This window comes from Ixodes scapularis, unplaced genomic scaffold, assembly GCF_016920785.2.
Source record: "Ixodes scapularis isolate PalLabHiFi unplaced genomic scaffold, ASM1692078v2 PGA_scaffold0__279_contigs__length_252992795, whole genome shotgun sequence".
Classification (NCBI taxonomy): Eukaryota; Metazoa; Arthropoda; class Arachnida; order Ixodida; family Ixodidae; genus Ixodes; species Ixodes scapularis.
The window spans coordinates 69269507-69296618 of NW_024609835.1; the positions used below are offsets into that span (position 1 = coordinate 69269507).

At 43.2% G+C, this 27112-nt stretch overlaps 1 protein-coding gene across 1 annotated transcript in view; it reads left to right on the forward strand.

The window, feature by feature from the left end:
- Positions 1 to 27112, forward strand: part of LOC8043723 (atrial natriuretic peptide receptor 1) — a 214104-nt gene that overhangs the window by 173118 nt on the left and 13874 nt on the right. The window contains exons 15-19 of the mRNA XM_042292130.1: positions 247 to 415; positions 6848 to 6997; positions 14665 to 14788; positions 18821 to 18889; positions 20318 to 20492. Coding sequence (XP_042148064.1) covers positions 247 to 415; positions 6848 to 6997; positions 14665 to 14788; positions 18821 to 18889; positions 20318 to 20492 — 687 coding nt within the window. The remainder of the gene's footprint in view (positions 1 to 246; positions 416 to 6847; positions 6998 to 14664; positions 14789 to 18820; positions 18890 to 20317; positions 20493 to 27112) is intronic.

A 27112-nucleotide genomic window follows, 5' to 3' on the forward strand; every position in this document is an offset into this window, starting at 1 on the left:
TTTATCAAATATGTTTATATTTTATATAATGTTAAATTTTTTTAAACTATGATTATAGTCATGTTAATTTTTATGCTCCCCCTAGTTTTCGAAGTTATAGTCTGATTCAATGCCTTCTGGATCAAAATTAGAACCAATCAGAGATATCTGCCCCACTCATGCACTTATCTTCAAGGCACTGCTTTGCACATTTTAGCCTTGAATGTATTAAAAGCACTATTTTTTTTTTTATTTTCTTGATTTCAGAAATTGTTGAAAATGTCCGGAAGGAGCACAAGGTTCCATTCCGACCTCTTCTCGAAGAAGACTGCTGCAGCGAGGAAGTAGCTCAAATGATTCGCAGATGTTGGTCCGAAGATCCAGCTGAAAGACCGGACTTTCACTCTCTCAAGCCTCTTATTCGGAGGTTCAACAAGTAAGCCGTACGCTCTTTCGTGACCGCCAACATTACCAGCATGAACAGACACATGCTTCTTACACCTCTTCTGTGGAAGATCCTAAGGCCTTGCTACTGGTCCAAATGTGTTCGATTGGTTATTTCTGATGCGCATATTTACGCTGTTTTGTTAAAAAAAATTCAAGTACATGCGTGTGGCCTTCGCAGTTAGTCCATGCTAAGGTAAGATGAAGTATACATATCTTCTCTTAGGAGCAGTTTTGTGTTTTTGTTTAAAAGATGACTGAGAGTGTGAAGACATCCAGATAAGATAGAGCGCGTATACGGTGTCTTCTAAAATATTTTTACAGGAATAGGCCCTTTCCTAAAATGAGTCTGGCCACGTTGATCACTATCATCATCTGTGGAACGGCAGCCGTGCCGTACCAAAGGCGACCTTCTAGTGACTGATAAAGAAAGACGTTGAAGATGCTCCTAAGCGGATGGTGCAAAGCCTGCACATTTGGGGGTTAGTACGATGCGACGTAGGAATGAAGCACAAAAGCTATGTAAGCCTTCATTTCTAACTGAGATTGAGTAAATCTGTAGGTGACACACAATCTGTTCTAAATCTCATTGGTGCATGGAGTTTTATCGAGGCGTCTGTGTAGGTTGGAGCTTTGTTCTTACTACGGGTTCTTTGTCACCATCAAACTGAAAGTGATAAAGAAAGAACTACACATTGAACAATTCCTCGCCTGCCGTTGACTTCCGAAAGTGGTGTTGCCCAATAAAATAGAAGTTCATTTCCACCATTGGTATGAAAAAACCTAAACTGCTCCAGCCTCCAGTTGGCACTGAATTTCGGAAAGGGTCAATTATTCATTTAAGACATTTCTGCCGGTCTGTAAGATCAATACAACGATTTCACTCATATCTATTTTGATCACTCCACAGACAAGGTTGTTCAGAGATAGTTTGCGAAATGTGACTAGGTCAAGAAGAAAAATTTATTTTGGGTTCTGTATCTTTTTTTATGCGCATAAAGCAACAGGCATAATATTTACCTGTCATAGTTTCCCCACTCTAGAAAGCATTGCAGTACGTAAGATATCGCAAGCGCCGTTACACTTGGGCGATATGGGTTATCTAGCTGCGAACGTCATATGACAAACTCCATCCCTTAGATAAAGCGTGCCCTCCGTATTACATGAGCTCAGATCCAGTTCTGGGGAAAGCAGGCATGAATAAAATAAAGATTCAAAGACGACGCTGCCGCCATCCTCTCGAATGCTTAGACAATTAAACCACAGCATGTCTTGGTAACTCCTCTGTCTCGGGCGAAAAAAGATTAAAAAAAAAATAAGACATTTTTAAATTTCTGTATTGAGAAATTAGAGCGCACCTTTTGAGGAGGAGGAGGGGAGAGTACGGAGGGGAGAGTATGCCCCTCCTCCTCCTCCGTACCCTCCCCTCCTTCCCTCCAAACCTCCTCCCCACATCCTCCCCTTCTCCTCCTCCCCTTCTCCTTCTCCTCCTTTCCTCCTGGCGCTGAATTTGTTCATGGGTGACGTGACATGAAGTCGTGGCGCCATTTTCCCCGCTAAATTTAGCCGGAAACTGAATTGGCGTTGAGGTCACGTAACATCGATTTCTCCGCAAAATTTAGCGGAGAACTTTAGCCCGCTAAAGTTAGCGGGGAAACTTTCCCGCTACACGTAGCGGAAACATGTCCCCGCTAAATTTAGTGGGAAAATGTCCCCGATAAATTTAGCCGAAAAATTTACCCGCTAAATTTAGGGGAAAAATTTCCCAGCTAAGGTTAGCGGGGAAATTTTCCCGCTATATTTAGCCGTTAAATTTCGCCGCTAAATTTAGCGACGCCGACGCCGACGACGACGGCGATGACGAGGCGATGCCGACGCCACTCAACCCGGAAACGGGCGCCTAAGAGCTGCGCTTTAAAAAAATATAAAGACAGCTCATCGATCAGCTGCGCGGCTTTCGGCCCGAGGCAATATCTGAAAGAGCGGCCTGCCGCAGCCAAAGGAAACAACTTGACGCAGTAGCGCGAATCTGTCGCAGTACTTACGCTAATGTGGTGTTCGAATAAGCACAGAAATTGGGGTTCGGATATGGATCGACACCACAGCTAGTGTTGGCGTAATTGCGTGAGGAAAAACATTGATACTTCGATGCAAACTTCGGTAATGCGGCAGAAGAAACCGAGACTGGTTTCTGTTTAGTCTTTATATTTTGCATATTTTAACGAACTCAATAAAGACAAACATGTGGTCGAGTCGAGCAGCTATGCGATTTTAACAGTGCTCTTCGCCATCTTTCAAAACTTTAATGGACTTTTAATTACACAGCGATAGAAAGTGGCCTCGGTTTTCGCGCTAAGTTATACACGACCGCGCCTGCACCGGACCGAAATATCAGGCACGCGCCAGCATCCACGATGTTGCGAAATTAGCCGAAAAGATTCGCAAGTGGTGTGTTGTCGGATATAAGTTAATTGACGGGCGGAAAGTGTCCAAAGTTATTTGCATGATACGGGAATCGCTCCATCATGCAAATGACGGGCATTTCGTACAAAGCTGTCCGCTTTATGTAATGTCTCTTGGGGCCCGGAAGGTTCTCGTAAATCAAAACAAAAACTAAATGTATAAATAAATCAATACATGGCGGCCTATTGATAAAATATTGTTGCAAATTACTGGTTTATGGTGTACAGGGATCCTGGCTGAATGATTAGCATCTGTTGCATTAGTGACTTAGCGTCCTCCAGTTTGCAATTTCGAGAAGCGTGGAAAGTTTCCTGGTTGCGGTGGCTGAGTTTGCTAATGCACCGCAGTTCGGCGGCACCTGACTCGAAGGCGCGTGCCGTAGACCGCGGCATTATGAGCTCAATTTCTGCCCTCGTCGGTTCCTTCGCACCGGCGTGCGCCCAGGTAGTTTCGATTACACTTTGCACGCCCCGCGTCGTTAGCGGGTCTCATTGCGACGACAAACGTGTTCAACTACAGGTGACGCAGAGGTCGCCATATATTAAATGGCAGCCTAACTTCATTTTTTTCTGTACCTTAACCAAAGTGGGCATTTCGGGCAGGTATTGAGAAGAGGTTGAGCCTTTCCTATACCCAACTTTGCGCCTTTGTTTTCATTGAGGACAAGACGTCGCTAGTAAGTTCTTGGGGCCTTATTTCTTTGCAGATTAGCTGCACAATCCTATAATTGGGGGTAGGTTAAAAACGCCTGTCATATTTGAGTTTCTAGAAACTAACAACTTTATATGCGATTTCCAACACGAATTTTGACGCAGTTGTAGTATTACGACACAACTAACAGAATTTGTTAATGATGTCAGTCAGTCTCTTGACATCGGTAACCCAGTTTAAACGATATTTATAGCTCTAAAGCTTTGGACAGAATTCCTTATTTCAAACCTCTACGCAAGCTTAACTATAATTAAACAGTATTTACCTGGTCAATGGGATATTCAGTTTTCTCTCTTTTCGATCGCAGTTTGTCTGTTTTAACTCCTCCAAATCCAATGGCAGTAGCTGTGTCATCCGGCGTTCCGCAAGGATCGGTTCTTCGATCATAACTACTCTTTTATTGCAGATTAGTTATTTGCTACGTTATATGTTCCCTAAGATATGACTTTACGCTGACGACTGTGAATTATACCACAAAATCAACTCTACCCATGATCATAATATTCTTAACAATCCAGTTGAGAATTTGTGTACATGGTGTAAAACCTGACAAATGAACTTAAACTTCCGTAAAACCGTTTTTAATACTTTTTCTAGGCGTTCATCGGCCTCTGTGTTTAATTAATATTTCGACGGTTTATCCCTAAAAGAGTTTCCGAATATAAATACCTTGGTCTTCTCTTCATGCCAGATTTATGTTGGTCAAAGGACATTAACACGAGATATAACAAATCCTTTAAGATGCTTGGATACCTGTGACATGCCTTAGGTTATGGCGCCACAAGATCTCAAGCTTTTATCTTCTAAAGCTTTAATTAACCTTAACCTTGATTATGGTTCTATAATTTGGTTTCCCTACAGAGAGTCTGACATGAATAAAGTCGAATCAGTTCAAAAGAAATTACTACGTTTTACTTGTCTTCGGTATGACCAATACTTCTTTCCTTTCTCTAACCTCCCAGTGTTAGGCCTAATTTCTTCTTTTTGAGCTTCGGGATATCGAGGGCCTAACGACATTGTATTTTATGCTTAACTAATAATGTTTTGCTTCTTTAGATATCTACAGAAAATTTCTCAGTCCAACTTCAACAAGGAGCCAGGAAGATTTAAATATTTTAGCGTTTCATCCTTGTACCGAAATGTTTGAATACAGTTTCTTTCCTCACATCATTGAACGTTGGAACTTGTGACGAAAAAACGTCCGGAAACTAAAACCAGAAGGATTTCTGTTTGCTATTAATAGTGGTTGATTGGGATGTCTTGACTGTCTGCATATAATTCCTCCTCTTGTCATAGCCCCACTGAGGCTGTCGTATGTAAAAACAAAAGAAACATTATCAAACCAAGTGTTAGCAGTAGACTAGATTTCAAGAACAGCAATAAAAATAATTTGTTTACTAAAATTGATAAAATAAGCACTTGAATTTCTACACCCCCACTGCTCAATATTTGCAATACCTAGCGAATTTAGCAAGCGCAAAGCAGTTCGCTGGAGCCTTCCAGGAACATTTGGCTATAAATAATCATATTGTCGTTTAGTTTAAAAAAAAAACTATAGTGTATACGCTTAATCCTTCGCTACATATGTAAATAAAAAAATTGACTGCAGTACCATTTAAATACTTCTAGAGGAAACGAATACCAGGAAAGAGATTTTAAGTGCTTTTATTTGCCAATTATTAAGCTTCCGGGTTCAGCTAAATTATCTTGCGATTACGTTAAAGCGTTTTTAACCCGACAGCGTTAAGGAGCTTGTGTCGCAGAAACGCCGGCGTCGGTGGCGTTGTGACGGGAAAATCCTGATTGGTAGATACGGAAATGACGACAGAGTAACATGACCTCCCGCGGGAATTTCGAACGACCCACAAAGCTCACGTGAAACGTGACGTCATGAGTGAAATGAAAGTCATTTAAAACGTGACATGTATTGCTAGTTAAGGGTTGCCGCATGTTTCAGATGATATTACTTAATAAAGTAATTCATTTGCCTTAGAGAAGAATGAAGCATTTTAGGCGGGATGCAAACCCACGACCCTTCGGTTGCGAGCTGGACAAGCTACTGACCAGGTCATGTCCGCCGCACTTCCTGCTCACTAGCAGAAAAAAAAAACAACATGAGAAACAAACGAGAAGGCGATGCGAAAGGGGCTCGACAACGCTATCGCGTTCCCTTTTTAAAGGCGAAGTTGTTTTTATAAGCTTTCTTGTTTGTCCTCGAATTCTCAGGCTCTCAAAGTCAGCCGCGTCTTCCATTCCGTTTTAAGCTAAACTTTTCCTTTGAGATATCAGTGTCGAGTTGAAACTTTTGCTCTAAATTTATATGGGATTATGAAAGTGATAAGAATACATAATGAAGTTTCCACGCACAATATATTTCTTTAAGCTATGACGGCTGATGGTATATATATATATATATATATATATATATATATATATATATATATATATATATATATATATATATATATATATATATGCTTTTACTCCCAAAAAAGCGCAACTCCCGCTCCTTAGGTGACTGGCGCATAACTGAAAAAGTCGTTTATTCGCCGGAAGTCAACGCAAAACCTCCACGAACCGTCGCGCTTGCGTACGAGGATGACTGCCGAAGACCAGGAGCTTGAGGAATCCCAGATTACTCCTTCCTGCAGCATTTTGGCGACCTGTTCGCTGATGGTTTTGCGTTGACTTCCGACGAATAAACGCCGTGACCACTCGAAGTATCAAACGTTGCGAATTTCTCTTAATCAGATATACATACAACTATGACTCCTGTTCAGGTCATTGGCACATATAATTTAAAAAAAGAAATACTAGGGATTTGCTTGCCATTATTTCAAGATATAAAAAAGTGAAGCGTTTCTTTGCCTATTGCTGGCTGTAGCACATTACCCTTATTCCTCATTTTCGCAAGTCAGTAAGAATTTTTATTACGAGCAACTAAACGGGTAATGTGTTTCGGAGCATTTACAGTATCTTGTACAACGAAACTGTGGAAGAATATATCGCGCTCATTTTTGTGCTATACAAATTTCAAATTACAAAACAAAATATACAAAGAACTTACACTTTCCCGTTTTTGCCTTAAATGACAGAATGACCATGGTACCTAATAACCGGTTGGAGCTGAGCAGGCTGGGTCGTGGTTGTGGATCTGTTTAGCATGTTCTACCCCCATGACCGCGGAATAAGACCCCCATCATTGCGGCCTGAACACCCGGCCATGACGTTTGCTCTTTGTGTGATGCAGGGAGCGGCAGGGCGTAAACATTTTGGATAACCTGCTGTCGCGGATGGAGCAGTACGCCAACAACCTGGAAAAACTCGTCGAGGAGCGGACGGCCAGTTACCTCGAAGAGAAGCGGAAAGCAGAGGACCTTCTCTACCAACTGCTGCCCAGGTGAGAACAATATCATTGTCTTCCGCATCCTCTGATATAGGTATGAAGGATTTGGCTTGTAATCTTTTCAAATTAAAAACAAGGCCAAATAGGTTGCGCATTGCAAACGCATTGGTCATCACGAACCTTCTTATTGTTTTTAAAGATATACGTAATATTGCGTTTATTCGCTAAGTACATTTTGATAATTAAATTTTTGGAGGGTGATTTTATTATCATATTTTAATTTCAGGTTTAAAAATGGAGTTCATATGCGTATCGTAATATCTCGAAAATAGCCCACCTAACATTAAGAGCAGATTGGGCGAAAATATGGAGTGGCTAACTTTTGGTGTACAATAGAGAAAAGTTTTAAAAATAGCGATTTTTAGGTTGTGCCCCGACCAAGCTTGTTAAGGTGCCGAGGGGCAACGAAGAAAAGATGACTCTACTACCCAGTCAGAAACGTTCGCTAATTTCCCGCCGTAGCTAACTAGCCGCATTTACGCCGCGACCATCATTGATCCCAACACTTCTATTACTAGGAGTGGGCTGTCTTTCGGTGTTTAAAAAATATAGCAAATAAAAAAAAATATAAGGATGGGCTATCTTTCGGGGGCGGGGTATTCCTCGGGATTTAAAATATATATATAAATATCTGTTTTCTTTTTTATTTATTTTTTTTTTTTGTTTGGGGCGGGGAAAGTTAGTAGAATAGGTACACTTTATCTTCCCATATGCTTCTCAGTGACGATCTTGAAACTTGCAATGACATAAAAACCACTAACTGGAGTATGCTCAGCTGGCAGAGTTCATAACACTGCCTGCAGACTCGCAGTCTTAAGAAAAATGCCATTTTTCGGAGGCACTTGCCTACCAAAAACGATATTAAGGGCACTTCCAGTTCTTCCACACAACCATTCGCTCCACGATATCGGAGAACGTAGTGCTCTGCGTCCACAGGTTTACTAAGCTTTTTGCACTTAACGAACATGCACCATATTGAAATTCATGCTGTAAGCGGTGGCACTCGAAAGTGCGCCGTCGAGGCGCACTTCCGAGCGCCTTGACGGCGCACTACAGAGGATTCCACATACACATCGCCAACAGTTAGGTCAAGTTATTTCAGGCCCAGTTTTGCAGCCTTTCGCGGAAACCTAGGATCAGTCGAAACTCTCGCTCTTTTCCAGTAGGCTATACCCTAACATTAATATTGAAAGTCCGTAGTGAGCCGGCGTCTCTTTTATGTATTCCTAGAACCCTTTTACAAAAAAATAATTCCAAAAGAACTACGCGGGTTTGGTAATATTATTAGCATGCGCGACAAATTAAAGAAAAAGCATAACGCAAAAGGCAAAATGAAACGTGCCAAATAAAATTTAAAAAAAAACTGTGTATGATCTATTATATCAAAAATAATCGGAGGACGCTTAAACTTTGCCTAAAAGGGTGGAATGCGATAGCGTTATCGAATCCTTGGCCTGCTTATGGCGCATCGCCTCTGCACACTTAGCCTTCGTCTCCGCCTTCTCGGCTTCGGTCTTACGTGCCGACCCCGTCGCCGAGCAGGAGCAAACGTCAATGCGGTATCCGCACTTGTAGAAGACAACGATTAAAAAATAGCTCCCCGTACTGGTAAGGTACGGCCACACTCGCCGCGTGGCAGAGCCGCACCAACCCGCAGTTTGACGCCGCTGCAGTCACGTGACAGCACAGAAGATCTCGAGCTCTCTTGATGGTAACGAGCGCCTGCGTGATTCTCCGTGCTTTTTGCTTCGGCCTTCGGCTGCAGTGGCTACGGTCATCCTTTCCTTTCATGGCTGACCCAGACAACGACTTCTTCACGGTCGTAAAAGTTATTATTGCCGTGTACTCCCTGGAGTTACGACGGTGCCGTACGCAAAAGGATCGAAGACGAAGATTTTGGGAACGCCTGACCTGGTGCTACCGGAACTTTGAAAAGCAGGCGAGTGCCGTGCTGCCTTGACTGCGTGCCAGAGCCAGTGATAGCACACCGGTTAAGCTTTGCGTCTTTGCCCTTAAACTCGGGATGAGTCTTGTCGTAAAGGAGAGGAAAAATACCCACAGTCTCAAGAGGCCTCTCTATCACTCGACTTTCCTGTGCCACGGCCGGACTGGAAGCGCGCGCTCTCTTTCTTTTCTTACGGCCTTTTCAATTGGGGCAATCGCAACCTCCCGCCACAATTCGCGGGGGGGGGGGGGGGGGGGGGGCGCTGTCACCTCACCGGGCTACCCTTTGCCGTTTACACAGAACGCGTCTGACAGTGTATCTCAGCGCTGTCGCAACTTGGGGCCGAGATTTTTATAGCTTTTGACTCCTGATCCTTACGTTCAGACCCTCAGCCACTTCTAATGCGCTTTTGATGGGCCCAAAACGGTGAATATTTGACGCACATCTCCGAGGGATTCGTGAGTAAAACGTAGTAAGTAGAGACAGCGAATGCAATTGTGGAAAAGCTATACTCGTTTTTACCTCTGGGACTTCTGTTGCAACTCAAGAACAGGAGGAGACGGACCCCTTCTAGTGTAGGAACTTTAAATGATAAATAATTCGTACACTCGCGTGAAATGTAAGCAGGCCCAACCTATCTATTGCCATGGTCTGCATCATCATTTCATAGGCCGCACATGAAGTCAGTTAGCTGCTGTAGACGGGGGGGTAGTAGTCTGTGCGATTTTCGCACAGTGCATATTACAGCCTAAAGTGCTTCCTCGAGGGTTTGTGCACATGTCCAGCTGATTTTTTGTTTCTGTCCGTGACTGTCTTTGCATGGTTAATCAGAAGTATTCTGAGGAACTTGTTAAAAATTAAACCAGCCGAGCGCTTTGAGTGACTTTGTGTGGCTTTGCCGTGCGCAAAGCAGCTCGAAGGGACTCTCCGAGTGGCGTGAAGTGGGGTTAGGTGGTTGCGCCCCTGGCGGCAAGCAAGTGAACTACATACGGAGAAAACTACATACGCCATTGACTCCTGGGCGATAGCAAAGGCCGTAAGAAGAGAAAGAGAGCGCGCGTTTCCAGTCCGGCCGTGCCTGAGCGAGGCTCATAGCGGCTGCCGACTCAAAAACAGCGTTCGGTCGGCAGGAAAATCGTTGCCACGCCATCGCACGTCACTAAGTGCGTTGCTTCTGATTGTTCTCCTGGCACTCTCGGCGCGGGGCACGCGTTAAGAAATAGCGTCGGAGCCCATTCGTTTTGCGGGATAAAAATTCTGCCATGGAGCAGGTCTCGCGGCAAGCTGGCACGCCACGCGCGGCGTTCTGCCGCGTTTTGCCTCTAGTGCGTCCGCACCTGTAGACGGCACCGCATCTATCGCACACGAGTTCTCTCCCGGCGGCTGGCGGCGGCCCCGCGGCAGTGTACGCGTTCTCCTCAGAATAACGATTGTGGCAGGATCACAGCGGCACTGGGCGGAGTCGGCGACGGACAGAAACTTCCCGCTCCTTCGCGACAGATGCAAACTGTGCGCTCCTCCAGACAGACGAGCCCAGGTTATGTGACTGCGACGTAATGACCCTATCGACCAAGCATAGATTTTCGCGTCACGTCAGGTTTTTTGGCACGCCACCGAGGCGGGCGCGGCACGTGTTCCTGAACACGTTCGGGTTATTCGCGTCAAGACTGCTTTTCTGGCACGCCACCGAGACCGGCGCGTCATGAGCTCCTTAACACTATTGGGTTAAAACTATGATATAATCAACTGTCTTTACGCACATGTCCGGTGAGGCAATGGTCGGCGAACCTGACATCGTCTTGATCGGAGGCGTATGGTAACATTCATTTGGAATTTTCAGGTACAGATGGGTATCTCGTGTCAGGTATTGCATGCCCTAAAATAAATTTACCGGATCGTTTCTGTCCAAGATTCATCTTCAACGTATCCTGCACTTGAATAAGCATACTACCTGCAAAAATGTGCTTCTAATTTTGCAGCTGCATGTCCTGGAGACGGCAAAAGAACTTATTTTCAGCATACGCGGATGAAAAAAAAAACGAAGCAGGTAAAGATTTATTCCTTGGCAAGAGCAAATGGATCAAAAGTGCGTTAAGCCGTCTAAGGTTAAGAACCATGCCGACTCTGTAATGCTTGTATGTTTGTTCGTTGGAAGAGCAGCTCGGCGGTGCCAATTTTATGTAACCGAGGGAGCGCCTGCGGTCCTGGGACCATTTCGAAGTGAAGCCCTTTGTTGGATTTTGAGTTGTAAGCGTGGACTGCTCAAGACTCCTTGATTACTGCTGGACCCAGGCAGGACGATGTCATCTGCAAAAGTGCTAGACGGCTAGACGGACCCGACGTGTTTTACACAGCATCAAACGCAGCAACAATGCGTTATTAATCGCTCGTATTATTTCCTTGTCTGTGAACGGGCGCATGGTCACTAGAGCCCAGGCGCCTTTTGTAGCTTTTTATTGGTTACTTTATGACTTCTTCGCGGAGCTTTACTGCATTGCCACGATAACATCGCACAAAAAGTTAAATTCATTTTGAAGAGTCCTACAGTTTTAGGGTGGGAGGTTATCTTTCCCATCTCATCACAGGTTCGGTTATCGTCGCTTCAAAACTGAGTGTGCCATCTGGCATGGTCAAAACTTTATTCTCGTGTCAGATAATAAGAAATTCCCCAAGTGGTATAACACAAAGAAAACAACAAAGAAACTCGAGGTATATCTTATTATGCCCAGCAACACACTGAAAAGCTACGTCTTCTCTCTGTCTGTTACCAAGGGACATGTAACGCTTTAGGATCCTTTACCTACTGCACTTCAGATACACGTGGGGGCGTCCCTTCCCCCGCCACACATGCTCTCGTCCTTACTCGAGTGCACAAGCACAACTGAAGACAACCATTTCCCTTCAAAACACTCTCACTGATACTTGACTCTCCTTCTCATTCCTACTCTCTCTCATCGCTAATTGCAACAACCATGGGTTTCGACCAATTAAGGCACCCCTTCATGTGATGTCATACTCTCGCATTACGCCATGTCATGTGACGCAGTATCACGTGATGTCACCGTGTCATGTTGCACCTGTGATGTCAGTCATGTCTCAATGCGTTACATGCCGTGACGTCAGTGCCACGTGATGTCGCGTCATTGAGCGTAGCTGTGACGTCATGTGACACCGAGTCACGTGGCATCCAGGTGTCGTGTAACGTCAGGCTGCATGGTTTATACACCAATTTAAGTTTTCACAATACATTTAGGAAAGCTTCCGCAAAATTGATCGGAAACCATTTTTCACCAAATTTGGCCATCAAGGCGCTTACCGGCGGACGCACACAATCTCTTGGTTTTGTGGCCATAAAAATGCTATCGTTTTTAAAAAAAATCTGTAATTGATTTTCTGTACATAACAAATATTTTCACGTGTTATTCAACGTGCCCGATATACACCTTTGCAGCGTGTGATGTAACGGTAGTACATTGGAATCATCTGAAGGAAACTGCATGACGAGTTGCAGTTGTCAAGAAACTCAAGTCAAACCTAGGTGTTCTTCAGCTACCTGGACGATTCTCTAAGTGTAGTTATGCTCCGGTCACAACCTCCTCTAAGATGCGAATTCATCAGCTGTAATATGGCAACGTGGACCTTCGCTTCCATAGAGTGGTAATCCCGCTTGTCCCTAACGCGGGTCGAGTGGCGTTCTCCGGTGAGCGCTCGACTGGTGTCATTCGCGGACACTAATTTAGTTAGGTGGGGCAACATGGAACAAGCCGCTCCCCTGCCCGCTCCATCGGGGGCCGCTAACGCGGGAGGCTGCTCTCACGTTTCGCGCCTGTTTTGGTCCGTATATCGGCTGCGCGATTTTGTGCTCAGTTTGCTTTTTTCTTGATGGTGACATTGTCCGGAAACCTCCGGTTTTATTCCTTGTTTTCTATTAATAAAGCTTGATGACGTTTGCGAAGAGCGTGATAGCAGCCTCCAGCGTTCGCCGGCCCCGTGGGCCCCCGATGAAGCGGGCAGGGCACCTCTAGAGCGCGCCGTTCAGTGTTACCCCACGTGACTAGGTTATTTGCCGTGAATGCCATCAGTCAAATGTTCGCCGAATAGCCAGAATCTCCCGCGTTATGGACGTGTGTGTTTACTACTATACTTCGCGTCGGCACGCCCATATTGCAGCGCACTTTCCGATCACCCTTACGTGAACTAAGGACGTGAGAAAAAATACAAAATGAAATCTTCAAGAACAGAGAAAAAAAAAAGGATAGAAGTATAAGGTTTGAGCCGAAGAAATGAATGTATCAACTGTTTTCTATGCCACGCAGTGGCTTGTCTCCGGGAAACATAAGAAAAAGGTGGCTTTAAAAGGTTGAGTTTTGGGGCTGGGAAGAAAGGTTAAAAAAGCGCTGTTATGCCTAAGTCTTTTTAGATACAAATATTTCAACAAAAAGCTTCGATGAGTGTTAGTCAAATGGATAGGTGGTCTCTAATAAGGTTCAGTTTTGAGATTTTGTTTTCTCGCCAGTTTTGACGGAGTTGTGTTTTGTGTGACTTTCTAATCTATAATAAGGTTTACCTTAAGAAGCTCGTGTCGCAGAAAAGCCGCTGTCTGTGGTGTGACGAAAAAATCTTGATTAAGTGATAGGTTCATGACGTCACAGCCAGATGACCTCGCGCGGAAATTTCACGCTCACGTGAAACGAAATATCACGCGTGGAATGAAAGTGATTAAAACATGACATGTAATGCCAATTAAAAGTCGCTACCTGTATTAAATGATTTCACTTAGTAAAGTAATTAATTTGTCCTAAAGATGCATCTGAAGAATTTTGGCGGGATTCGAACGCACGACCCTTCGGTTGCGAGCCAGACACGCTGGCAAGCTTGCACGGCTAATGGGAAGATGATGAAAACGGGGCCCGATCTCGCTATTATATTCCACTCTTTTTGTTGCATATTGTGGATAAACTTGACCATAGCCTCCCATATACTGACAAAGCCTGGCAGATCGCCACGAGAAGCGGCCGCTTAAATGAAAAATGTGGAGCGGCAGACACCTTAGGAGGGGAAAGCCACGTGACTTGCGCCCCGCTGCGGCGAAACGCCGAAACACACTCCTCCCTAGCGAACAAGTATGTTTCAGGTCGTCGCCGCTGCAAAAGCTGTGTGCTGACGTCCAGATTCCCTGAGAAATGGCTCTTTGATGCTCTGTGCTACCACAAACTCGCGCTCAAATTCTGCTACAGGGCACTCTATAAGGCTCCGTCGTCGAACTGTCGGCTTTGTGAGCATAGAGAAGGCTATGGCCTGAAGGAATACTGTTAAGATCTCGGTTTCCTATCTCACCCTAAGCGTGTCCTGGAAAGATGTGCACGTGAATATAGGGACTGTAATGTTGTGTGTCAGCAATTGTACGGCTTTTGATATTTTAAAATAAGACCCGCGCTCCCTTGCTGCGCCTCAGCCGCATCTATAGTTTTGAATGAGGAGGATGTTAGACAAGATACAACACTCGGTACACATCATAAAACAATTATACAGCAATTTTTGCAGCTTTTAAGCGGACACAGAAGGCTTTGATAAACAGGGAAGAGCGCAAAGAATTTACCTTTGAAATAAATATAATACACAAACAGCCTCTGAAAGGCCCCAGAAAGTTAATTCTAGGTAAAAACTAGCCTAATTTGGCACCCATGTGTAAAGTGAAATTCGGTTTTATTTTCAGATCCGTTGCAAGCCAGCTGATCAAAGGTCAGTCGGTGACCGCAGAGTCATACGACAGCGTTACAATCTACTTCAGTGATATTGTGGGCTTCACGTCGTTGTCGGCCCAGAGCACACCAATGCAGGTACGTGCGACCATCTATGCTATCGGAAACCTCCTAACGGAGGCTACAGTTTTCTGCCTTTGACGTCGTATATTATACTAATTAACCACTTTGTGAAAGAGAGTAGCTCTATTGTTCATTTACTTTTTTCCATGTCGGGAGAACGGGATCCGGTTGATTTATTGTAATACTGACGTCGAGCCCTTACCCTGCTCCTAATGTACATTATATAGCCTAGTATGTTTGCTTGTGACTTTTTTTCGCAATAACTAGGAGCTGCGAAGCTTGTAGCCTTAAAAAAAAAACTTCTTTTTTTTTTTCGCAGAGTTACGAGCTTGGGCTCAGTATGGTCGACTACTGAACGTAGTACAAAAAGAGAAACCAATTTACGACAAAGATAGGTTTAAGCAACCTTTATGTATACTGTAAACGTCTTATTTTTCGCGTGCTCAGCATTTCGCGATTTAGGTCCAAGCTGAAGTTTTGGAATGATTCGCGGGTTCTAATTTTCGCGACGCTGTGGGATCGCACTATAGATTCCAATGTGTTTACATTTTACCAGAATTGTTCGCGGGACCTATATTTCGCGAATTGTATGCGATTCGCGAAATTCGCGAAAACTACGTCCTTGCGAAAACTAAGTCATTCACAGTATCTTATAGTCAAAGTGTAAACCAATTTGTCCCCCCAAAAAAAAAGCATTTATGCTGCAGCCTTTAGACAGAAACCGGTTCATATAGTATTACCTGCCATACCTGTTTTACTACAAAAAGGGAGCTATACCACGTTATCTCCGTTCCTTTGGCTGTGAGTGTTTTCTATACGACTCGTCGTTTTAGATCGGCAATCAACCGCTTGTTCTATATATTAGTGACGGGGTTTGTCAACCTTATCTTCCTACGCTTACCATTAGAAACTGTACATTTCAACAAATTTATTAGGTTAGCAACTCATCTTGAGAGTTCATTGAAGGAGTTGATGTAACTTCAATATAACATGAGTTTTGTATGACGTGATAAAATGAATTAATTATCACCCCTGTCTTTCGATATCCGCAAATGGTGCAGCGCTCGAACTTTACTAACACACTTAATGAATCACTTGTATTTCCCGATTCTAAGGCGGGCGACGAACCGTTGCAGTTTTGGTGTAATTTTAGAACTTGCTGATGCCGTTTGCCTCGTCCTAGTAATTTCAATTTACCGTTCCCGAGTAAGCTTTCATAGTCAAGTGATTATATACGAATATCTTGGAAAATTACTATCGAACGCGTCAGTTTAAATGACCCTATTTGCATTGATGCGTTTTCGCATTATCATGGCTACAAAACCATAGCTTTTCTCTTTTTTAATCGCAGCTGGCAGTTGCGCTAAATCTGTTAAATGTACCCTTTCAAAAGTACGCGCCACTACCATTCCCCCATTGAGATTTCGCCAATCATTGGCCATTGGCTGAAAATAATCGTTTGGCCAGTTGCCAGATATTGGCCAGCCATTGGCCGATGACTGGCTTTTCTCTGGCCATTGGCCATTGGCCACTGGCTATCAGCCATCGGCCAAGCATTGGCCGACGAATGGCCACTCTTTGTCCATTGGCCAAAAGACCATCTCCAGCCGTTAGCCAATGCACGGCCAAAATCCGTGCTGCTTGGGTGATGACGTACCATACTCCGTTCACCCTTAAGTTGAGACTGCAGCCCAAAACTACGAGCGTAAGCTAGCACGCGCTCCTGGTTTTGAGACAAGCATCTTAGCGCGAGTGCTCGTTATACGGAAGAACGCTTCAGGGCAGCGACCTCGAGCACTCGTGCTTGTACCATTGACTGCTGTCCCAGCTTAAGGGTGAACCGAGTGTATGAGCATGTATTTCATACGAAGACTCCGTCAGCGTTCGGCCAGGGCTCAGATTCGATCACGCGCTTCGTGCCCAAAAAATTACGACTATCATTATTACTTAATGACAGGGTTAGAAAAATAGGGATAAAAAACGATTTTCTTACTTGAAATTAGATCAATTTGATTTTGAATCGCAGCAGCTAGCAAATAGTGAGTCTTCAATATATATGGTCTTTAAACATGACAGATTATTTAGTACATCCGTCCAATCACTGAAAACAAAACGGAACAAACGAATATCTGGAAATTTAAAGCAAGGTCGAATTACCGACCCTTCCTTCTTGTAAGTCCCGTCATGCTAGAACAAAAGCTTTATTTCCATTTTATTTTGCGTTATAATTCCATCGCAATAGCGCATGGCGTAGCTAACCAACAAAGCGGAACGTAGATAAAAAAGTGTAACTTTTTTATTGGCTCAGAGAAGCACCGCTTTTTGCCGGTGTTCGCTTAATTATTCAATATTATTCATCATTTTTGTTTATTCATTATTCATGATTATTTATTATTTATGTACGAAACAAATTGCCACACAAAGCGTGATATGATTAGCACACGCCGAAAAAAAAAAACTCCATCGGTATTATTTTTGCGGGCAAAGTTTGATTTAAATCGTAGTGAGTCTTGCATGACTTAATACACGATTTAAGTCATGATTTAAATAAAGATTTAAATCATCTTGATAGAAATCATGATTCCTACGAAGATATAAATCACCTTGATTTTTATTCTCCACTCTGCTCGGTGGAAATTTGAAAAGGGCCTAATTACAACTTTACATGGTGACTCATAAATAGGGTTCTGTGGTCTCGCATGGTATAGATAAACCTCCAAAGCTAACCCTCGAGACGGTTTTACCGAAATTGGGGGAAAACCGAGAAACCTCAAATTAAAGCTGCCCTTGAATAGCCACGCTTCACGCGAAGAAAAAAAAATTATCTACTGCTCTATTTTATGTTGACCTAGAATACAGCCGTCAATGAACTGTCCATGAGGCATCTTGCTTCAGAACCACACATTTTATCTAGTTTTGTTTTACTGCTATGGGGACTTTTTTAAGTATTCGGTTGTGCGTATGTTCACTGGGGGTTGCAAAATATCATGCCAGTATTCTAGTTTCTTAAACGTACCACTTTTTTCTTAAACGTACCACTTTAAAGTGGTACGTTTAAAGTGGTACGTTTTTTCTTAAACGTACCACCTCAAACGTACCACTTAAACGTACCACTTTAAAAATACCACTTTTTTCGAAATTCGAACTTGATATTAAGTAAGAGCGAACTTATAAGAGAAAAAAAAGTAAGTACCTACAAAAGAACACTGCCAAACAGAAGAAAAATATACCTGTCAGCACACGAAATTTTGCCCATACGGCATTTATATTCTCGGAATTATGATTGACTTTTGAGCAGTCCTCTATCTAAGAGAAGCTTCTGTCGCATAACATACAAAAATTAATTTGAGCTGAATCGTGGAAATCTTAAAGCCCAGTCTTTTTAATAGACTTGCGAGACTTTAATTATATATTAAGGTATATTATGTATTCGGCAATTCGGATTATTTTTTTATTATTTAAATATGAAGCCATCATATGATAAACGGTTTTGAGTGCCTCACGTGCCAAGATAAATAAAATATTTTTTTTTTTGCTTAACCGTACGCTCCCTGAAAAGTTGCTGCGAAGGAAGTACGTAAACAATGTTTAAGGTTTCAAAGAAAAAAAGACGTCACGTAGAACAAAAATATAAGAGAAATATAAGTAATTTTTGGACTAGTAGTTTTTCAGAAAAAAAAGGGAGATTCTTTTCGGTTGTTTACATTTTTATAACTTTCTTTCTCGTTTCCAGGCGAAGAATTGTCTCGTGAAGGGGGGGGGGGGGGGGGAGGCAAACTACCAACAAATAACACAGATTACTTTCAATCTTGCCGCAGCTAGAAACTTTTCCTCAGTCGAGATTGCAACAAGATAGCTCATTTATCTCTTTTATTTAACGATTGAGCGCAATTCGATTCTTCTAAATGTTCCCGAGAGTGGAACCATCTAGGAAATCGTTTTCCTCTTTACCTCTTACTGCATCGTGGGGCCATAATGATGGTCCACCATTCCGAGTAATTACATGAGTTGCTCTGATTCCTTTTTGCTCGCCCTCTTTCGTTGAAGGTCGTCGATTTATTGAACGACCTGTACACCTGCTTTGATTCCATCATCGAGAACTATGATGTTTACAAGGTGAGCTAAAGAATCTTTCAGGAAATTATGTGTCCTCTCAAACTTTCCTTCCGCTTAAATTCTCACGAAGGCATCATGGATACAGCAGGCCCCGTTCCTAATTTTAGGTACATTTATTTAAAGGAATATCCGTTTTCTGTAAAGCTTCAGAATTGTTTTTTGAATGGCTGTTTGTGGCTTAGAATATATTTACTGTATTGAAGGTTGAAACATTTCTCGCACGTCCCTTTTATTTGTTGATTCTGCGGGCGATATCGGTAAAAAAAGTAATTTATATAACACTTTAATTCTTCGTAGAAAACAGAACAATATCTACGGGTTTTTATTTGTTTTTAAGTCTTGCATGACTAAACGTGTAAAACTGAAAAAAAAAATAAACATCACCAAAATGTTTTAAGGAAAATATATTTGTAAATTACGGCTGACCCGCATGGCACGTTCTTGCGCACCATTCGTGCGCCCCAGTGCCTTAGCTGCATTATTTTGGCGAGCACCCGCCCTAGTTTAGACCGCTGAAGCACGAACCTGTCTTTCTTGTGCTTCATACAAGACGCACGCATCTACAGTGCAGACGCAGTTGTCGTCATAACGTATGAAAAGCCCAAATGCCGGAAAAAAATTTCAAGAGCCATTCGATTAGACTCTTTTTATTGCGAAGTTTGTCACCGCATGATGACGAAAATCGCCGATCATATCGCCTCGCCGGGCGAGTGTTTCGGTCTTAGAATTTTCCAGCGATTTCGAAGTGGCCTCCGGTTCAGTACAACTTTGTTATAAACGCTAGTGTGAATCTGTTGCTTTATTTTCCCGTGCGATCCCGCATCCAAGAGAATGGATATGTGGCGTAACGTATTAACGCTAGCTGATTTGACAGTGTTGCACACTCTGCATGAAGCCGAGTATGATGTTGGCAAGAACAGGTTCTGCGAGGTTCTAGATATTACCTACAGAAGGGAACGTTTATATAAAAAATATCTCGTCTGAAATAAAGGGGGTGGTTCTCATCATTAACACCTCCAGAGGTGTAGTTGAAGAAGGATCAATGAATACTAGGCTACATGACTTAGGTCGATTAACGTTCCAATTACGTAGCAGAATGATGGGAATCGACAGTGTTATGAAGGAGTGTTGTGGTTTTTAAAGCATTGAGAATCATGTGATAACGTATGCAACACGGACGACCGGAGTTCACTACATGTTGAAAGAGGACATTAGGCTCGTGAAACTGCGGCAGGATGGTTAACTCAATTACACAGCATTTCCGTCAGTTAAATCGGTATTTTCAGGTCGACAGATTCATAAGGCATGCTTTCGCTTATCAGTGTTCTAGAATTTGGTTGGAACGGGCTCTGCCAAACAAAGAATGTTGAGATGCTTATATTGACGACCATATAAGACTGTAACCATTGCGCACGCCTTTTTTTGCAGGTGGAGACGATCGGCGACGCGTACATGGTGTCGTCAGGACTTCCGGTACGCAACGGAATGCTGCATGCTCGAGAGATCGCCCGCATGTCTCTGGCATTGCTGCGAGCTGTACGCTGTTTTAGCATACGTCATCGGCCCCTGGAACAGCTTAAGCTACGCATCGGGATCCACACAGGTGGGAACACATGTTGAACCTAAATAGTTTAAGCAATAGTTGTACTACCTCAAGAGACTCTAGAAAAACGAAAAGGTACAGTATATCACGGGTTTGCCATGGTGATAAAGTTGTTTCAATATTAAGTCGTAAGGAAATCATGTCTTTGGCTCGAGTACGACTTATGGTGCTGCACCTTCTTTGTAACATGCCGCTACTCTACATTACGCTCTTACTGTCCTAGCAAAGTACTTTTCTTCCTACGACAGTTTGGCCAGGAGAGCTCGTTTCAGCGTTAGAACATGCAGGATATTAGTGTCGCTGTTTGTATCCAGGTCGAACGAATTACAGAGTGTTAGGTACTTTTTAGGTCCGAGACGTCCACGTGGTTGTTTTGTCGTAATTTGTGTGGAATTTTTGCCAGGATAAAAACAAAACGGGAAACCGCAATATTTATTACGGCATTCGTTTCAGGCGCGACTGTCTTCTGAGAACCAATATTAAAACAACATAAAGCTTGACTTCGAAGCCTGAGCATTACAAAACCTACCTCTCTGCAGGGGCATGTGAAGAGAAAGGAGCGAAGGCATCACTGAGCGAGGGATTGAAGGCAGGGTATAGAATAAAAACCAACATGATTTAAATCATAATTTAAATCGTCAATTCAATCTTTTTTTTTTATTAGGCCCGTTTTATTGGAATAATTGAACTCAAAACTTTTCAGAAAGAAACTTATCAAAATATTTTTTTTTACCGTTTGGATATCGTTTGATGCTTTCTATGGCATCAGTTTCGTATTTAAAAAAAAAAAAGCATCAAACCGCAGAGGTTTACATGAGGGTAAACACGAACAAAGACCGTTCCTATTCTGACCAAATCGGATCATAGAGCTTTCTTTCAACTTTCCGTTTCGTTCATTAGTTTCATAACGTCTTAATTTAACAAATAAGAACTTGAAGTGAAGAAACAAAAGTCTAAAAAGGTCTTGTCCCGTCGCTAGCCAATCAAAATGCAATAAAAAAAGCAAGTAAGACTTTCTAGATAATTAAACATAATGAAGCTGTTTTTTTTTACCATAGCTAAGGTTTCATACATACAAAGTCCTTAATTAAACTGTACTTTAAATTAAAGAAATTCTTTTTTCCGCAATGTTATCAGTAGTCGGACGATTGATAGGTCCGTCTGTCATGTTTAAAAATACACGCAGTGTTAGAGTCCGAAAAATTTAGCTACATTGATATAAATCAAGTAAATCTAATATCATTAAAATTAATCTGATTTAAATCTTAAAAAATATGATTGCTTTATTACGCTGAGCTTTAAAGTATGCGCGAGTCGTTAGCTGCCTCTTAGGGCACTGCGGGCCTAAATTTAACATCACCAGCCATCTTGCAAATACAGCGCATTGAATGACATCACCTACTTGCCCACTTTTATCTTTAAAGATATAATGAAATAATGCACTGCGTCAAGGCAAGCTTTTTTTTTTTTTTATAGGACCACCTTCGGGGCGTGGAGGCGTTTGTTTAGGCATCTGCAGCGTAAAGAGTAGACATCAGGACCTTGGTTGTCTGTTCCGCATGAAATATACGGTATCTCCCAAGGTGTTTAATGTCTACCGACTGAAAACAGGAATGTTTTGTTTTTAGCTTTTTGTTCCGATTTAGCGTAAGGACTTACCATCGCGCGCTGTTGTTGTCAAATCCTATTTGCCAATCACGACTGGCCAAGGATAAAAAGAGAAAGCAGTTCGGTAGTAATTTAGCTAATCATTGCTGGTCATACGAAATAGTGCAACTGGTCTTGAAAATACGCAGTCTATAAAATCGCCCGCCATATACTACGGCATCTGTGTAGCCATGTCAAAGGCATTGCAGCAGGCACTCAGACTTTTTTTTGTATATTTGTTCTGCGCTATATCTTGTGCAAATATAGCAACGATACTGCTGTGCACACTTACGACATAAACATTCTGTAATGCAGTTTTGAAGGTGAACGAGTGCTGACAGAATGGAGATAGTGGTAGTGTGGCTGCCACCGAGATAGACACGAGAGTGCAATACATCTAAAAAAAGTGAAACAAAGGCGGCCTACCCGGGATTCCTCCACTTAAGAGCACTGTTTGTCCTCTGCCTCCGAATATTGTGGCCTTAGTTCGCTGAGTGATACTACCAGAGGTGATACACCCGGAGGAAAAAAAAAAAGTGAAGTCGGATCTAATGAAGCTTACTTGGAATCGGTCGGCCGAAATGCGATGGGCCTGTCGGGATCAGTCACGATAAGCCTGTTATCGTTCGCATGGCAGGGCACCGGTTGATACAGTCTGAAATGACACTGAACCAGGCAAAAAAAAAAATGTGTATGCGCCACAAAAAAAAAAAAATTCAGTTGGGACACAACAAAACAAATTACATTGGAGTGGTCGACATTTACAATATAAGATGCTATAACTCCAAATCTAAGTTGGACCCCGCACATAAACAACACAGCTGCAAAAGCTAACAAAAGACTCGGCTACATTCGAAGCTCTCAGAAACGTGCTTCGTCAGAAAGAACGAGGACGGCATACAAGATGCTACTACGGCCTTTACTTGAGTACGCTGCGAAGTCTGGAACTCGCATACTAAATATCTAGTTTCAAATTTGGAGCAGGTGCAACGACGCGCGTTGCGTTTTACCTACTCTTGTTACAGAAGTCTAGCCTCTGTGTCACCTTTTTATGGCAGAACGAATCTACCCCTCCTTAGCATTAGATGAAAGAATAAACATCTTATCGTAATCTTTTTTACAACCTAACGAATAACCTCGTTCTTCTAAATAAACAACAGTATTTAAATGAAAGCATGTCGCGTATCACCCGCGAGAAGCATACTAGATATGTTGAAGAACAAAAGTTTTCTAAAATTTGTTTCAAGAACTATTTTTTTTTAAACATCAAGAAAATGAAACAAGCACCCCGCGTATGTTGTGACCGCTAGAAGTTGGAATGAAATAAGTTCCCCTTATCTCAGACATTTATGCCAGCTGTACCCGATTGATTCACTGCTGTATTGTACATTTGTATTATTGATGTGTGTATTTTGTGCGCGTGATTCTCTGCGATTGTGTAATATGACTCCTATCTTGGTCCTGTATAGGATCGATAGTATTAAAACTAAAGAAGTGAAATAAATAAGTAAATGAATAAATAAATGCCTGCTTATGCTCCAGAGTTGACCCAAACGTGTAAAGAAACCTCCTTTTCGATAAAACCTTTTCTATTTAATTACTGCATTTGTTATGCTAGCAGATAAGTCTTGAGAACTCCAAAGCACTATATTTTCTTTACTTTAGTCGTCGCAATACACCCAAATATCTGGTGGTGTTGTCAGTCTGTTTCGGCGGCGCTGCTATCCTACAAACTCCGCGTTATGTGCGGAAAATTTCAGGGAGGTTGCATGTCCCGCCGAGCACTATGGCGTGCCTCAATGTTACGTAATATCTTTTTTTTCATGTTCTGCAAGGCGCTCAAATGCAGCAATATGTACGTATTCGTAATTTGGCAGCGGATGCAAAAGCACGTCGAACGTTGATAATGTACGCCTAAAAGCAAAATAAATGTTCATCTCTCAAAGACGCCATTAAAGATAAAAATATTCGAAAGGCGGGGTAAGTCCAGATGATTAAAATGATGATGACTGAATCATCAATGAATCGACGTTTTGTTACCTACGCGGGTAAAGGGTGTGGAGGCAAGTGATTGACTAGTGGCCTTGCTGTGGTTGACCAGTTCGTTGAACCACTTTTGAAGTGGTCGACTACTAGTGGACGACGGGGCGTGCATTTTATTTTGACAATGAGACCACCTCTTATAAGAGCAGTGTGGGGTGTGAGGAAACCCGTCAGTTGTGGTCAATCCGTTGCAACATTACGGCGCGCAATTCCAACCGCGGTTTTATATTTAATTCGGGAAGCTATTTTGCGATTCAGTTCACATGGCTCCTTTCTATTCTGACAGTGTTTACACACGCGGAATCGTGCGAGTCATGGTCGTGTAATTAAAAACAAAAACAAAAAAACTACTCTTAGAAAGAAGAGAAAAGAAAATAAACGTGTGCACAAACATAGTAATATGTTCTAAAATTGCATTTCGTTAAGGTAAGAGAAAAAAAACGTGTCCACTTCCCTTACCTGCCTATACAGGGTGTTTCTTGAAACGTGAGCCAAATCGTTCCCGGCCAAACGTACGCATCACATTGAGAAAAGGTTAATGTCGTACTGGTCTCTACCAAACGGCCCATTCGGGATAATTAATAACGTTCGGTATAATTAGTTTATTAATTACTTTCGGGAAGTATTTTTAATGAGTGAATATATATACAAATGGTTTCAATAAAAAAATCTTGGTGATGATCATCGAAACACACTAAATCAACTTATTTTACAAATACAAAAGGCAGCTAAATGCAACATTACGGTCTTAAAAAAAACGCTTAATTCTTAATTTAAATGGTAACCCTGGAGCGAGGGGAAAAAAAGGACGAACGGACACCAAACTGTTGCCATGTCTATCCTTAACCTGCTCCCCTGCCTACCTGCTTTAACACTTAATTTGGACGTGTTTCTAGGTTTAAGCGTAGCCTCCTCTATACTGACAAAGCCTAACAGATCGCCACAAGACGAGGCCGTTGTAAGGGAAAAGGTAGAGCGGCAGACAACGTATGAGAGGAGAGACATGTAACGGGCGCCCCGCTGCGGCGAGACGCCGAAACACACTTCTCCCGAGCAATGCAATGTCCGCCTGTGCTTCTCGCGTTCCTCGTGCTACCGCTTCTTTTATCGTCGGGTTTGAAAACCATGTTTCGGGTCCTCGCCACTGCACAAGCTGTGCGCTGAATAACAAAAATGCTGTCTGCTACCAGACCCTCGCGCTTCCTATCTGCGGCCGAGCACTCTATGGCTCCGTCGTCGAACTGCCAGGCTTTGTGAGTATAGAGGAGACTATGGTTTAAGCTATATAAGGCCATGGTTACACTACTTACACATCGTACAAAAGGCAGTCTGCCAACAGAATCTAAAGCAAGTCACCGCGAGATCCATGCTCGGAATGCCGCATGGCAATGAGCTCAAGAAAAAAACTTGGCACGCGGCATTCGAACCGCGGATATCGCCGTGACACATGTTTGCGGACTGTCTTTTGTACGATGTTTGAACGGTGTGACCTCAACTCAGCGGAGCGTACATTTGCGCCAGCCGTCTTGCCCCGTCGTGACCCAGGTGCACAACGCATGGTCACCAAGCTTCCTTCCCTCCTGCGAGGGAGGCGACGCGGTAGCTGCGTGTCTTAGCCACGGACCACAGGAGCAAAGATGTTCTTCGATCGGGAAACAAAAACCCAGAAACGCGTCCAAGTTGCACGTTTTTCCAGAACACAGTAAAATGCTCTAAGTGCCATCTGTTGTGACCTCGTCTGAGGGACACACTAATTATTTCGGCGAGAGCTGCTTTGAAGCATGCCCGGCCGCCTGAACATCCGGGAGCCAACGCTCGAGCCACTAGACAAGAGTCCGTGCGCACAGGCCGATGGTGCGTCTCTTCGATGGAAACAAGCCTAAATTTGATTGCACTCGAAACACGCTGCAATGTAGCGCGTCTTTGCTTGCTTCGCAAACTGAATCGCCGTCATCCCATTTTTAGATGCTCATTTCTACACTATCCCGCACGATCATCTCGCCGCCTCACTATCGTGGACTGGAACGATCTTCCCGACTATATTGTGTTAATAACTGATGCCGATGTTTTTAGAAATTAAATTATTGTTCATTTCGTTGGGCGCAATTAACTTTTGCCATGTTTCCATTTAGTGTCAGAGAGTGAGATCCTATACCTAGATTTGTTCTTCTCGCCTATAAAACGAAATAGGGGAGGAGAAAAAAAGGTTAAATATTTTTAAGGCGAAATCATTTGCTGCGGTCATACAGCGAACCGGCGTTATCTGAGTGTGGCCAGAGCTATCGTTGTCTGTAGCAGCAATAAGCGGCACCTACATTCTCAATGGCTGAGCAAAACGGCACCTAAATTTTGACTGTAGCCTCGAAAAACGGAACCTAATTTCCCTTGAACTAAACTTTACCTAAATTCTTATTGGCTGCTACCCGTCATGTGACTCTCTAGCAACGGCGTCATCTTTGCTATGGGGCCAGTCGAACTGCTGGAGGCGCAGCGGGAAGGGGGGGGGGGGGGGGGGGGAGAGGGGGACGCGAGTATGCCCTGGCCTGACGTCAGGCCTAACCTTTGGCCTAACGTTAGACCTATCGTGGCGCTATAAGTTCTGAAGTCGTCAACTAGTACGCGCAGCTGTTTGACGTGAGGGCGGGGCGCGGGTATGCGCTGGCCTGATGTTAGGCCTTACGTTATGCCTAACGTTAGGCCTAACTTTACGCTTTGAGGTCCAACGTCGTCAACCTGTACTCGCAGTCAAGGCATGACGATAATGAGAGGACACGTTATTTCAGCACGCGCCGCGCTGAGCATCGCACTTCAACCGCTCCTCTCCCAGCGGCGCCGCACTCACCAGCAAGCCTGGGATGATTTCTTATTCACAACTCATAAGAAGTGTTTAGGTGTCTTCGCAATTTTTAACTTTTTTGTGTACTGATTGT